Source organism: Neltuma alba, unplaced genomic scaffold, assembly GCF_004799145.2.
Source record: "Neltuma alba isolate B1F8T4 unplaced genomic scaffold, ASM479914v2 tig00012284_pilon, whole genome shotgun sequence".
Taxonomy (NCBI): domain Eukaryota; kingdom Viridiplantae; phylum Streptophyta; class Magnoliopsida; order Fabales; family Fabaceae; genus Neltuma; species Neltuma alba.
The window spans coordinates 244878-260461 of record NW_021636805.1 but is presented as its reverse complement, the minus strand read 5'-3'; the positions used below and the strand labels follow the sequence as shown (position 1 = coordinate 260461).

The 15584-nt window shown below is 38.2% G+C and overlaps 1 protein-coding gene across 1 annotated transcript; it reads left to right on the top strand.

Annotated features, from left to right (window-relative positions):
• The first annotated feature begins 236 nt into the window (after positions 1–236).
• On the top strand, positions 237–7706 carry LOC114725837 (chaperone protein dnaJ 15-like). Its single transcript, XM_028912410.1, has 11 exons — positions 237–687; positions 2124–2247; positions 3861–3943; positions 4017–4128; positions 4223–4327; positions 4405–4455; positions 5268–5357; positions 5468–5576; positions 5680–5828; positions 5915–5968; positions 7121–7706. Exons 1-11 carry the CDS (start codon positions 563–565, stop codon positions 7358–7360), a joined length of 1242 nt encoding a protein of 413 aa, XP_028768243.1. The 5' UTR covers positions 237–562; the 3' UTR covers positions 7361–7706.
• Positions 7707–15584: the final 7878 nt, after the last annotated feature.

Genomic DNA, 15584 nt, shown 5'->3' with positions numbered 1-15584 from the left:
CTTATATTAAGAACTATAAATAATATTAATTATTTTTTAGGTGATTTATATTTGAGATCAAACTATTCATTTACACTGTGAAGGGGAGGAAGTATGAAGAGCATTCGTCAATAATTAAACATTATTGCTATTATTAATAAAATAAAATAATTATTAATTAGTTATTTAAAAATAAAGTAAAATACAGAAACGCCCTTTCTCGCTGTCACTGGTCATCGTACGTGCCATGATTCTGCTCGGGAAATTCAAAACTCAATCTGACTTTTTTTCTTTCCTTGGCAAGTAACCTCTCTCAGCTTGGGTAAGATCTCAATTTCCAGCTGATGCATATTGCTCTTTTCGACATTTCGAGGAAGTTTTTAGCGATCCAATGTCTCTTTGAATTGTGCATCTTCTCCTGCTGATAGTTAGTGCTGATCTAAAATCGGTTTTTGAATTCTCTCGTGGAAAATTTTGTTTGGTGTAGCAGTTACGTCGATGAAGAGGATCATTCAATAACTGTTCAAAGAAGAGAAGATTTTGAATTAGTTGCTCTGTGCGAGAGAAAGGAGGGGAGGAGGGGATGGGTTCTAAGATGGAAGGACCGTCTGCCCCAGCAATTCGACGAGATCCATATGAGGTATTGTCTGTGTCAAGGGACGCAAATGATCAGGACATTAAAACCGCTTACAGAAAACTCGCCCTCAAGTATGTTTACTTCTAGATTTTCGTTGTACTACCTTCTCTGTTTAGTTATACGAGGTTGCGCTACATAAGGTTTTCTTTGTTCTGAAAGATGGTGTTCGCGATGCCTTTTACTCTTTAGGAATAATAATTCATGGGCGTCACTTTGTTTGAAATATAATTTTGGGTCTTTAGGGTGCCCGCTCTTTGCTTCTAGTTTCTTGCTTCTGGCTTTGAAGGTCTATTTTTATTTAATTTTTTTTTTTTTCATGGGAGGCTGTCTGATCTTCGAGTTTATAGTTGCCCCTGTGTTCTTGCGATTAACCTTCCTCTGCAATGAAATAGTTATTTGCCCCTCCCTCGTTTTCTTTAAATGCCAGGAGATTTAGATAGAGCAGAGTCTGGCTCTGAGAATATTTTGTATGATACTCTTACACAATCTTTGATTGGGATAAAAAACTGAATAATGCTCATGGGCGATGAACTTCCTTTTCTCATGTCAAACATTCTTATTATAGTTCTATCTTCAAAGCTGAATCAATGGAGAAGCTTGCATGCCTCCTGTTGTTTGTTATTCTGGCCATACTCTTAACATTTAGTTCTTTTTTTTTCCCCATCAAAAGAGGGAAAGGAAATGTCTACTATCCTATGATGATAATAGTCCTCTAATTGACATCTTGCTGAGTTCTTCATGGGATAATCCCTTTGCAATCATGTACCAACGCTACTGATAGTTGTTACAGATCCTATTGTCTATCAACTTCTCATTAGGTGCACTTAAGGTAAAATGCTTGGTTTCATTGTTGTCACTTCCCTCCACTCTCTTTCATTTTTTGTTTTTTGTTTTTCTAAATAAAAGAAGGCAGGGACTAGGCTACAAGTGGGGACGAAGAACAAATTTATTATTATTATTATTATTTTGAATAGAAGGATATGGCTACGCTATATTGGAGCAAAAAGAAAAAAACAGAGGACACTAGGAATCCTGCTAGTCCTAACCAATTAACCTCCTACAATCTAAAGGAGGATCGACAAAGGAACAACATCATTGACCCTCAGAGTGATGAGGAGCTCAGGCAAGCCAGTTATTAGCACACTGGCTGACTTGCCCATTAACATGTTCAATTTTGACATTCCAATCCTGGGTAATGAGAGTCATAATCACCACAGTGCCAACAACTTTTTCTCTTATAGTTGTATCCACCACTTCTGCCAAACCACCTGCAAGTATGACATTTTAAGCAATATCTTGAATTGATTATTAAGAGGTTCTCAACAGAATTTCCTTTGTGGTCCCATTTTGCTCTAGTCTCATAGTATTAAGAAGTTTCTCTAGTACTGCGTAAGGAAATATGATGACTGTTATTAATATGATGATCATTATTATGTTCATTAAAAAATATGATTATTATGAAAATGTTTAAGGTCTGTTAAATGTATTTATTCCATATATTTGACAGGTATCACCCTGACAAAAATGTTGACAATCCTGAAGCTTCAGAACTCTTTAAAGAGGTTGCATTTTCATACAGTATCTTGTCTGACCCAGAGAAGAGAAGGCAATATGACAGTGCTGGATTTGAGGTCTGTCTTATGCCTTGCATGCGGATCAAGGCTCTGTCTCCTCCTTTTTTATGTTTTATTTTGGTCTTTTCTCACTGTTTGATACAATATAGAAACAGAAATTCTACAATGCATAATTCTTCAAAATACAAAAGGTTTTCCAACCCACGTATTATCTATGGATTTGAGTTAAAACATGTAAGAGTTGCCCGTTTGGTTCAACTCACTGAATCATTCACTCACTTTCCCTCTCCATGCCTGCTAAGGACCTGATTCTAGGATAAGAAACCGGAAGGAAAAAGGAAAATAATCCTACTAGTGAATGTTGTGAGTATCTGTTATGAAAAGTAAAGAAATAGGAGAGAGAAAGAGGAAAGAGAAAGGAAAAAGAGTAATAGAAAAAGAGAAGAATTAGAGAAGAGTAGAGGATCAAGAGAAACTGAATAATTTTCTAATCACAGTGCAAAACTCAGATACAAAGAATGACAAATACTTATTTATAAGCAAAAGCCCTAATAGATAAAATATCCTAATATTATCTAAATATTATCTAGATATCCTAATCTATCCAAATCCTACTAATATAATTAAATACTATCTAAATCCTAATAATATTTATTTAAACCCTATTTATATCATATTTAAGTATTTTCTTATTTATAATTATAATTACATAACAGTATCTCACAAACCCTCTAATAGACGAGGGATAATTTTCTATTAAGGATGAGTAAAGCAGGAATCTCACTCTGCTACGCACATTATACAGCCAAGTCTTGCTAGCCTATTTATAAACCGAAAATACACTGAAATAATTATCAGAAAAATAGAAAATAAATCCTAATATCTAGGAACTACTTGGAAACAGAAAAGAACGTTGGTGGACTTGCTTAACAGCCAGTAGCCCACTTATGTAGCTAAAAAAAAAAAAAATCCAAAACTTATTCAAGCTAATTCAAATTTCAGCCTAAGGATTTGACCCAGCTGTTTTGCTTTTCTTCCGCCACTGGTTCTGACTAGGATTAGGATTCATATTAATGCCTATGCCCAAAAGAAAATGAACTGTGATGCTTGAACAGTCTATGATATGTCCTTTAGAGAGAATATCGTTTTGGCATCTTACTTCTTAGCAATGTAGAAGTTGAACTTCAGAGGGGCCTTATGCGTTCAGGAAAAACAGCCCAGGAGAGCAGGGCATAGGCATGAAAATGGACATAAAATGTCTTCACTCATCGCTTTTACCTTTTACAGAACTGTATATACATAATTGTGGTGTGAATTTTACACTGTTTGCTTCATTAGAGAGTGGAGACTGTATTTATTTACTTATGTTCTGTTGTTGATTTTGTCTTTAGTTGTTTTCATCAATAATTATCATTAGCCCCATAAATTCATGTTTTCATTTTCTTATCTTCATTAAGGAATTTTCACTGTTATTGTATTCAGCACTACTGATGCCCATTTTATTGGTTTGCATGGCTATTAATCTGTCTTTATAACTACATGAAAGTCACGTCAATTATGCTAATTCCTTGAGTAATTTGCCTCTTCTCACTTCATAATTCCCCATATTTATTTTTCTTTTTTAAACTTGACATTCTATAAGCTTTGGATCTTATGTGAATTCATGTCAGGCGCTTGAAGCAGACAGCATGGACATGGAAGTTGACTTGTCTAATCTTGGAACTGTCAACACAATGTTTGCAGCTTTGTTCAGGTGAGTGTTTAGTTCAGTACGTCTAAATTTTCAAAACCGTTTAAGACTTAACTCTTATTTTATTTGAGTATAGCAAGCTAGGTGTCCCTATCAAGACCACCATTTCAGCTAATGTTCTTGAAGAAGCTCTGAATGGCACAGTTACAGTTAGACCCCTTCCAATTGGAACGTCAGTCAGTGGAAAGGTACTTTTGTTTTTTCTCCTGTTGATGAAGAAATGCAGTATTCCTCTGCTTTTTTTCCCTCCCACAGTTCTACTTAAATTACAAATTGCTGCAGGTGGAGAAGCAAGGCGCTCATTTCTTTGGTGTGACAATAAATGAGCAGCAAGCTGAGTCAGGGGTTGTCATAAGAGTCACGTCAACTGCACAAAGCAAATTCAAGGTATGAAGGACTTATGTGTTATAATAATTTTTGGATAACATAAAATTGGATTGTAACAGTTACATTTGAATTTTCAGTTGCTTTACTTTGAACATGATGCAAATGGTGGCTATGGCTTAGCATTGCAGGTAACATATACTGTTGCTTTCTGCTTATTTTTAAACTTTTGTTTTCCTCCACTGATTTTTTTTTTTTTTTTATGGTGCCTGATTTGCTATGTTCATTTCAGATCATGTTTTCTTTGATTGAGGAGTTCTTATCCCTAGCTTCTAGTTTTTTCCTTCTTAATGTGATTTCTTCTTTTATTTTAAAGATGTTTAAACTTGTGGAGTCAAGATAAAAATTTCACTTTTTTTAGTAGTGTTTCAATCTATATCTTCCAAACATTTGGCCGCTAATAGAGTCCGATTGTGCCTTACGATCCATGTAGCCAGCTTACCTAATGGGATAAGGCATTGCTGTTGTGGTTTCGATTTTCATCTTCATAATCTACCAGAACATACTCATATGATAGGTTACAGGAGTTTGCAGATTAGGAGATGAATGGTTACCGCTAGCTATGCAATTAATAATCCACTAATTGAAGTATCCTTTTTTTTTTCCCATGCTCTTAGCCTCTCATGTCCATAGACGTATGAATAGTTAACCATTAAAGTACCAATCCACGACAGTAAGGTCTCAGAATAGCTTCCTCTGCTTCGTGGTGCCATGTATTATCTTAAGTCAAGCACCTCTTCTATTTCTTTTAATCATAGTCATGTGCCTAATTTACTATGCAAGTGAATTGTTCTTTCTGAGCTGTTCATGATGAGTCTATTCATTGCAGAAGTTGTAATAACACATATTGCAATCTGCTGCTATTTGTCATTGTTGCTATACAACTTGTGCAACTGACCATTGGGCTTGCACTGTTAGTGAATGTAATTGTCTTTATAAACAGGAAGACAGTGAAAAGACTGGCAAGGTGACATCCGCAGGAATGTATTTCTTACATTTTCAAGTGTACAGATTGGATTCAACCGTGAATGCTGTATGTAAATTGTGTTCACTGGATTTCTTGTTCTTTCTTCTGCTTGGTCTTTCTTGTTCATTGGTATGGGGGGCAGTAAAGTGATGATTATTTTTGGTACTTTATTGCAGTTGGCAATGGCAAAGGATCCTGAAGCTGCCTTCTTCAAAAGGTTGGAAGGTCTTCAACCTTGTGAAGTCTCGGAACTAAAACCTGGCACTCATATATTTGCTGTTTATGGTATGGATAATCGATTGTTTCACAATCTTTTTGCCTTTATGAGCCATTTTTCTTATCAACTATCTGAATATCATACATCCTGATTCAATTTTATATTATTCAGGAGATAACTTCTTTAAGACTGCCACCTACACCATTGAGGCGCTTTGTGCAAAATCATACGAGGATACCACCCAAAAACTTAAGGACATTGAGGCTAAAATTTTATTGAAAAGGAACGAGCTACGTCAATTTGAAACAGAATATAGAAAGGTTATTATCAGCTTTAGTCGTTGATGATCTAAAGTGTGGTCTGGTCCTCAAAAGTTGAAATATCATTTTTATTGTCTCCTTTTTAGGCATTAGCACACTATCAAGAAGTGACTGAAAGATACACCAAGGAAAAGCAAGCAGTATGTTCTCATATCCTGAGCTAATGTTATTACTCAGTATGCAATTGCATCTCTGAATATGTATGCATTTGCATTCTTTTTTTTTTAATCAATTTTCTCTTGCCCTAATTTATTACAGGATCAAAATTAATTTATGTCTGATTTGCTTTTAAGAAGCGGGTTTTAGTCTGACAAAAAGATGGAACTATTATACATTGTTATCACAGGTGGATGTGTTTATGTATATATGCTTTTTTATAAGCCGTTAAAAGAATGGATGGCCCAAAAAGAGAGAGAAAAAAGAAAGAGCCCTTTAAAAGCATGACTTTGTTAAAGCACGGCTTTGTCTTTGGCTTATGATGCTTCATGATTTTCTTTGAGATGAATCTCCTTTTTAAATTTGAAGTCTCACATGAGTTCCCATGCAAGTACATAGGGTGCACTGCTAATTTTTATATAAATTTGGAGAATCTTAGTATACGGTGCTGAGAATGCGTTCAAAGTTTCTCCAAAGTAGTCATGCAATGCAAGATAGAAATAAGCAAGGTTCTGTTATGCAAGACAGAATTGATTTTCTTTTGACTTACAGATTCTGAAAGACTTCTGTAGACCAGAGATGTAGTAGAAGGCTAACCCCTCACTCGCAATGAATAAAATATTAAATAAGTAAAAACATTTCTGGAGTTTTTATCTGCATTCAGTGTACTCTTTCCCATTTCAAGGCATTGCCAAGTCCAGTTTCCCAATCATTACTTCTGTAGCAAGTTCAGTTTTTTAAACTCTGCAGGCACTGTTTGTTTTGTAGTTTTTCCTGCTATCCTCCTGTTTCATTATTATCATTAATTGGTTCGGGGCATGATCTGATATTAGGCTTCTTAAAGTTAGAGAAGAGACACAAAAAATGGACTGATTGCCATATTGTGAGATGTGAGAAATGTGCGACTATCCTCTAATGCAAATGCGAGCATTATGTTACCTTATTCAATCTTACCATTTGGTTCATTTGAACATGTACCCTTATTGTGAGACTATATTTTTGCTGTGGGGCCTTTATAAATCCTTGTAAATCTGGTTCCTCATTATTACTAGTTAATTTGACAAATATAATCTGATAAAACTTGTTACGACTTCTTTTAATGTCTCTGACATTGGCAAGTGCATCTTGCTATTCAGGTAGACGAGCTTCTGAAGCAGAGAGATGGTATCCATTCTTGCTTCACTGTGTCCAGGACAATCATTTCTAGTGGGAATGGTAGTAATCTGAGTAATGGAAGTAGTAGCAGGAAATTTTCTGGTGAAGATTCCAAAGCAGACAGCCCTAAGGAAGATGGAAGCTCGGATGGCAAGGATAAATCTGGAAGAAAGAAATGGTTTAATCTCAATCTTAATGGGTCTGGTAAGAGAATGTTTTGAAAGGCGCCTGGTTGTCTCTGATGTTTTGGAATATTTTCTTGGTTAGGCTACGCCACGGTTGTAAATTGGTTGATGTTTTTTTGTTCTTTGGCGTGCATTTAGCATTCTCAAATAGGACAAAAGTTGAGCACAATTTTCAATTGTTTGCTATCAGGTTTTTCATTAAAAACATGATAAGTGTATATCTTTTCCTTTTTGCATCCGACGTCATACAATTGAATGTATAAAAAAGCCCCCCCCCCCCCCAAATATTTTGTATTTATTGAAAGACCTGAAAGCAAACATCTAAGTCCAGGTTTTTCCAATATTCCATTGATTCAGTGGGGCTACCATCATCCATTTTCCAGATAGCATGATGAACGTATATAATTTATATTGTGATGATATATTTATTTGTTTTTGCATCAAAATCATTTTGTCCAGCTTTTCTCCTCACGACAATCCAGTTGAGATCTTTTTTATTTTTTTAGAAAGATCCAGGATTCGAAGTAATTTCATTTCAACTGAATTTATAACAAAAACTGCTTTAAATAATAGTTGATAATTAAGAATTAATATGTTTATAACAAATAAGCTGTATTACTTATAAATTGTGACTTATTTGAATTTTTATAAAATGTATATAATATATGGCAAGTTTTATTTTATTAGATAGTGTTGGCTAATGGCTATATGGATTACGCTATGTTAAATGTGTTCTATTAACAGCCCATGCTTTAGATGATGATACATATATATATTAGGATTTTTAAACTGAATTAATATCATTAAACTAGTATTACTCACGCTGATCCCTGCCTGCAAAAATAAGGCCTGATTAAGAGGCCCAGCAATTCTATTCACTAGCCAAAACTTGATTCCACCCAGAAAAGTTCCAGATTTTGCTGGTTTTCTTTTTGGCTTTTTTTTCTGGTGATAGAGTGACAGCTTTAAAATGGGCAGCCCCAACATTGCAAACTTCAACATTGAATACAACTTTATGATCGTCTACTAAAGAAAGAAAGCTACTTGGCAACCTCTAAACCATGGTTTTAGAAGCACTTTTCCGCAAAACGAGGCAAACTCCTCCACATATTTACTTCGTAAACCGTAAAAGCACTTCTGAAACCATGGTTTGGTTTCTATCCAAACACCCCTTTTAATGAGGAAAAAAAAAGAGAGAGAAGCTCCCTCTTGAGCTTCGTGCCGGCCTTTTGCTGCCTATGGTTGTAGGTATTGTGAGGGAGTGTCCTTCACTGCCCACTGTAGCAGAGGAAAAACGAGAGGCCATACTACCAGTCTACCACCACAATGGCAAGTGAGGTCTTGGGATTCATCGGTAACCAAACAATAAGGGATCAACGATCATTGCAACCCAAACTAAAAGAAAAAGACAATCCACCACCATCGGAAGACAATTGTTCAGCAAAGAAAGTCAAGCTATGTGAAGAAGAAGACCCTGCATCCTCTAAGAGGGAGATTGATGAAACACAGTAGTCAATAGAAGACTAAGATAATACGTACATGACAACACCAAGCCCTCAACACTTGACCCTCTTTTAGGGACATGTTGGTAAACCATAGTACTGGTCAAAGCAACAAAGCAGAGGACTTTGAACTGGATGAAGACAATGTCTTGTACTCTCTTAAAGATGGCATCTCCTCAATTTCATTCTCCTTATGGGTAAGAGATCTGCTAGAAAAAAGCATGGAATATGCTATGGTTGTTAAACTCTTAGGAAGGAGAATACAATACCCTATCCTTAGAGAACAACTCCCTTATCTCTAGACCACTGTAGGGCCATATCAACTTATTGACTGTGCATGAGAGTGCTACATAGTTAAATTTAGCAATGCTCAAGATTACCAAATGGCACTGCTGAATGGACCTTGGGTCATTTCTAGGCACTACCTCTCTGTTTAGCCTTAGACGGTGGATTTCTCACTTTTGGACCACTCAATCAACCAAGTTATTGGATGGGTCCGTCTTCCCATGCTCCCGGTATGCTACCACCACAAACAGGTGGTATGAGCCATTAGGCAAATGTTAGGGAGAGTGGTGCACATCGACTACAACACCGAAATAGGGGAAAGAGGCCGATTTGCCAGAATAGCTATTGTGATCGGTCTCTCGAAACCATTGATCTCCAAGATTAATGTTGACGACAGGACCATCTTCAATATCAATGTGGACTCTATAGCCACCTGGAAGAAGTTTGCCCGGCCAAGAGAGAGTAGCTAAAAAGCCGCTAGAAGTAATGAAGGTCGATAACCTCATCTGGGACATGTGCACGCACGACCCTTATGGCGCATGGATGCATGTCCCATCACAAGAGAGGAAAATCGACAAACATATCAGATAATGCTCTAAGCCCAGCCACCAAAGGAGCATTAGAAAAGGTAACCAATTTGACTTGCTTTCTAATGCAGAGGAAGAACCAATGGAATATATCCCCGAACCCCACCCAATACTAGTAAATGAGAATGTCAGCAACAACCACACTGGCAAGTTAGAGAAGCAGAAGCAACCTCAGGATACTGAGAAATCTAGAGCTAAGCAGACACCTAAAGCCAACCACACTAGCCAACCCACAGATAGAAAAAAGTACCCCTAACCATCTGACTCCCTCTTCGCGACCCAAGCATACAAGAATCACTAAACTAGAACCACCCTTGATAGCTCTAAACACAGTGTGATGATAGCCCCAAACCCAAAAGACACACTCAAAAAACCAACTAGCCCAAACATAGCCACACCAACAAAACCCAAAAAACCCACCAACCAACCAGGGAAAGAAAATTTCCAGCCTAATGGTCCAGAAAAAGAAGGGAGCACCTATGGGGTCAAATTAACATAAAAGGGCATACCTTAGCAAATACGGGAAGCGCAGTTAACCCCTTCAAAGGAATTAGCCTGAACACTGGACATGGAATTAGACCAAACCCAATTTAAGGCTCTAAAGGAAACCAAAATAGGACAAAGAATGGGAAGTTGCTACCATTGAGGGACCGAGCCCCCAATACTAACGCCTTTGATATGTCTATATTCATATGGAATTGCCAAAGATCAGCTGCCCCTAAATTTCATTCTGTCCTCAAGTCTTTCCTTGGAGGTTTTCAGCTGATACTGTAGATTTAGTTGGGCCACGAATCTCTGACACCCAAGCTGATAAAGTGATAAAGAAAATAAATTACACCAAATCCCATCAAGTTGAAGCTAGCGGCTTCTCTGGAGGCATCTGGTTCATTTAGTCTAGCACAGTTAAAGTTGACATCTTCACAAGTCAATATCAGTTCATTCATGCATCGATCCGATGGATTGATCATAACAAGTGTATCCTATTCTTAGCAATCTATGGCAGCCCAACTCCCTCTATTCGCAAATGACTCTGGCGAGATCTTAGTATCATTGCCAACTAAAGCATGGTTGTGTGGCTCCTCGCGGGGGACTTCAATGCCACCCTCTTTACGGATGAGCGTCAAGGAGGAAATAGAAGATGGCACCAAGGCTATAAGTCTTTCATAAATTTTATTAACAAAAATTGTCTTCAAGATCTTGGCTTCTCAGGTCCTAAGTTCACTTGGAGACGAGAAGATACCTTTGCTTGGTTAGATAGAGCCCTTACCAATAATAACTGGCTTTTGAACTTCTCTGCTACCTCTATACAACACCTACCTAAAATCCAAAAAAATCATCAATCCTTCCTAATTAATCTCAGTCTCCAACATGCTATGGCTGAGACCAAGCCCTTCCATTTCATTGCAGCCTCGGTCACCCATCCTACTTTCCAAAGACTAGTTGAGGAATCTTGGTCATGTGTGAATTCTCTTACTCATAATATTCAATCTCTGCAAAATAAAGCTTCTCTGTGGAACAAAGAAACATTTGGGCATATTAGCAAACGAAAATGTCGCTTTCAATCCTACATTAGTGGTATACAGAAGGCACTTGAGGAAAAGGCTACACAAAGCCTTCTTAAGTTAAAACAGCACCTTTGTCTTGAATATGAGGACATATGTTTACAAGAAGAAATGCTTTGGATGCAGAAGGCAAAAAACAAATGGATCCAACTAGGTGACAAAAACACTACTTTCTTCCATGCAAAATCTATTATGCACAAAAGATGAAACAAAATCTTAACTTTGTAAGATGACCAAGGGGAGTGGCAAACTAACCAGAGTCACCTCAAAACTATGGCTATTTCTTTTTTCAAGCAATTGTTCACAGCAAACATATAACTCCTTCCTCATTATAGTATAAAGGGATGCTTCCCAACAATAAACATGCTCAACCAAAGTGTCACCATGGAGGAAACCTTTCAAGCCTTATTCGTGACAAGCCATCTTAAAGTGCCAGGGCCAGATAGCCTCTTAGCATTTTTCTCCTAAAATCAATGGAGCACAGTTGGCTCCGAAGTCTATTAGCTGGTCAGCAACCCTTTTAATGGTCAACCTATTAATCTTGATTTGAATAGAACTGTGATCACTTTAATCCCCAAGGTGAATCATCCCAAATGCATGAAAGAGTTTAGATCATCGCCTACAAAATTGTCACTGATGTTATGGCCAACCAATTCAAACGTGTGATGCCTACTTTAATCCTTCCAAACCACATGAGCTTCATAAAAGAAGGAACACCACTAACAACATCATCATTGCATAAGAAGCAATCCATTCCATGAGAAGAAAGACAGGTAAACAAGGTTGGATGGCCATTAAAGTAGACTTGAGAAGGCTTTTGATAGATTGTGGTGGGAATTTATCGAAGAAACTCTCATTGATGCTGGACTACCTCTGAGCTTTGTTCAGGTCATTATGAAATGTATCACTTCCCCCACAATGCGTATCTCATGAAATGGGAAAGCTCTTGATAGTTTCCGACCCTTTAGGAGGGTTTGCTAAGGAGATCCACTCAACCCCTACATCTTTGTGCCATGCATGGAAAGGCTTTCACAAACCATTGAAAAAGCAATAGAAGTTGGAGACTGGAAACCCATAAGGATGGGTCGATGAGGTCCTCTACTCTCTCACCTCTTCTTTGCAGATGACATCATTCTCTTTGGACCCACCTTCCCTGAAAATGTGTCTCTCATTCCAAAGGTGCTACAAGAATTCTACTCAACTTCAGGACATAAGATCAACCAAGCCAAACCTCAGATTTCTTCACAAAAATGTAACCCCATGCCAAGCTTCAAGCATCTGCTCCTATCTTGGCTACCAAAAAACTGTTAACCTAGACAAGTACCCAGGCATTCCACTTCTTTATGAACATGTTACATCTGAAACTTATGCCTACCTCGTTGATCACCTGAGGCAAAAATTGTGGAAAGCCAACACTCTCTTTCTCAGGACGCAATTTAGGGGTGTTCACAGTGCCTGTCCGCCCGGTGCGCCTGCCTGAGCCCGGGAAAAAAAAGCCCAACTCAACCCGAAAAAAAAAATTTTATGGGCAGGGCAAATCTCGGGCAAGGCCGGGCTACGGGCAGGGTGCCTGCCCTGCCCATTTGGCCCAGCCCGACATCTTTTTTTTTTTTTAATTAATTATGGTCTTCCATTCTGCCAGAGTGCCAGTGACTTGCGCCCTACTACCACTCTTCCAGAGCCAAGCATCAGCCCTTCAGCTGCTCCTCAAGCCCTCCCCCCCTCGCGAAGTCCCTCATTGCGGCACCCCCCACTCGATCTCCGTCTCACTCTCGTGACTCGTCTCACTCTCTCGATCTGGCTCTCGTCTCTCCCAAGCTCCCTTTTCGGCTTTTCCCTCTCAATTTCTCAGTCTCCCTCTCGCTCTCCCTCAGTCTCTCAGTCTCAGCGACCGCCGAGCAGCTCTATTCTTCTTCTCCATCGACCACTGACCAGCACCAAGGACCAGCGCCAGCGACCACTGACCAGTGCCAGCGACCACCGACCACTGACCAGTGAACCAGCGCTAGCGACCAGCGACCTCCGACCAGCCAAGCAGTGACCACCGACTAGCGAGAGGGAGCAACTCTGTTAGTCAGTCTCTCCGATCCCTTTTCTATTTGTATTTCATATAATAGAGTAATGGACATTCAGTATTATGCCTGATTGCCTGAGTAAATTAGCCGTTCATCTGTTTCTTCGTTGCCTTCTGTATAATATTTTTGTCCTTGCTAGTGGCTACACTTCCATAGCTGAACTTGTTGGTAGTAAAACTGAGGCTAACCGTGCGGAGATTGCCATTGTGCTCATCTAATCAAGAATTTGTTGGTAGTAAAGCTAAGGCTAACCGTGTGGAGGTTGTCATTGTGCTCATCTAATCAAGAATTAGTTTTGAAATGAGTTTATATATGGATGATATTTGAGTTTTTGTTTTGTTTTTTGGTCGGGGATGATATTTGAGTTTGAATAACAGTCAAAGGGGATTTCTATTATTATTTTTGTTGGAAATGTTTTAGTAACTAAGTAACTATAATGAAGTGGCAGCAATTTCAGTTTTATCATGGACTTGTTAGAGTTTTCTTGCCCTTACTTTTCCTCTGTCAATTGGAAACTGATAACAAATCAATAATTTGAAGAACTTCATATATGTTGTGTTGTCAAGTTCACTTGCTCCATGTGATGCAAGATTCCAATTGTGTATTATATAATTTTGCAGCTTTAATGGCTGAAGAAGCTTCTATTACATCATCATCATCCCAACCATCTCAGCCAGTTGGTGGAATGTCTCAAAGTGCTTCAACCCCTTTTCAAGCACCAACCCTTCCAGGACCTAATGAAATACCAAATCCTAATAGACCCAGTGAAGCTCCTATCCCTAACCCAACTCTTCCTGTTCAATCATCTAATCCTGTGCTTACTTCTTCTACTCCCACTCCCACACAAACAAATTCTATGAGACAAGAAACAAATGTTGAAGGAAGGGGTACAAAGAGAAAGGAAAGAGAAACTAAGCACACATCAGAGGTGTGGGAATACTTCGTGAGATTGCCAATAGAAGAAACTAATGGAGTGCACTTAGCAGCTTGCAAGTATTGTCATACTACTTATAAAGCTGATCCAAGCCGCCATGGGACAAATTCTTTACTAAGGCATATCCCTAAGTGTTCAAAGAATCCACACAAGGTCATTACAGATAAAAAACAATCTATGTTAACTCTTTTGTCGGGTCGGACAACTGGACAAGGAAAATCTTTAGTTTCACATGTGTATGATGAGAAGCGATGTAGAAGAGCTTTGGCTGAATTTATTATTGGTGATGAGCAACCATTCAGAATTGTGGAGAAGCCTGCATTTAGAAAATTGTTAAATGAGTTTGAACCTCGCTTTCCAATTCCTTCAAGAACAACAATTGGAAGAGATGTGTGGCAATTATACCTTGGAGAAGTTAAAATATTGAAGAAATTCCTGAAGCAAAGTGCAAAACGTGTTTGTCTCACCACAGATTGCTGGACATCAAATCAGAATTTTAACTACCTATGTTTGACAGCACATTTTATTGATGATGAATGAAAGCTGCACAAAAGGATTCTAAATTTTGTCATGATTGAAAATCATAGAGGTGATACTATAGGGAGGACCATTGAGCAATGCTTGCTGGATTGGGAGATTGAGAAAGTGTTCACTATAACTATGGATAATGCCTCATCTAATGACTCAGCTTTGGGATATCTAAAAAGGCGTTTGAGGAGCTGGAAGGGCTTACTTTATGATGGTGATTATCTACACTTAAGGTGGTGTGCACACGTCTTAAATTTGGTGGTCAATGAAGGTATTAAAGAAATGAAAGACAGCTTTAAAGCCATTCGAAATGCTGTGAGATATGTTCGTTCTTCTCCTTCACGCTTTCTAAGATTCAAAACTTGGCCTGAAGCTGAAAAAATAGATACCAAGAGCCTTGTTTGCCTTGATGTAACCACTTGATGGAATTCAACGTACTTAATGTTAGAAGCTGCAATGAAATTTCAAAAAGTATTTGAGCGAATGCGTGATGAAGATGATGACTATATTTCATACTTTAGCTCAAGCACTTCAAGCTCAAGGCGTGATGCTTCTAGTTCTGCTAGACGGCAACGTGATGATAACTTTTCTGGTCCTATTATTGATGATTGGAATAATGCTCGAATCTTCATCAAGTTCTTAAAGGTCTTTTATGACATTACATTGAAATTTTCAAGCTCCCTTTCTGTATCATCAAATGAATGCTTCCACCAGATTGCCCGTGTTCAAAAAATGCTGCAAAAGAATATCATGAATAATACTAATAACTTGTTGAGAGAAATGAGCA

Excerpts from the sequence above, each read along its gene's own strand:
- LOC114725837 (XM_028912410.1), top strand. The coding sequence starts at position 563 with ATGGGTTCTAAGATGGAAGGACCGTCTGCCCCAGCAATTCGACGAGAT. Across the intron at positions 2,248-3,860 it reads ATGACAGTGCTGGATTTGAG|GCGCTTGAAGCAGACAGCAT; the intron begins GTCTGTCTTATG and ends AATTCATGTCAG. Across the intron at positions 4,129-4,222 it reads GAACGTCAGTCAGTGGAAAG|GTGGAGAAGCAAGGCGCTCA; the intron begins GTACTTTTGTTT and ends AAATTGCTGCAG.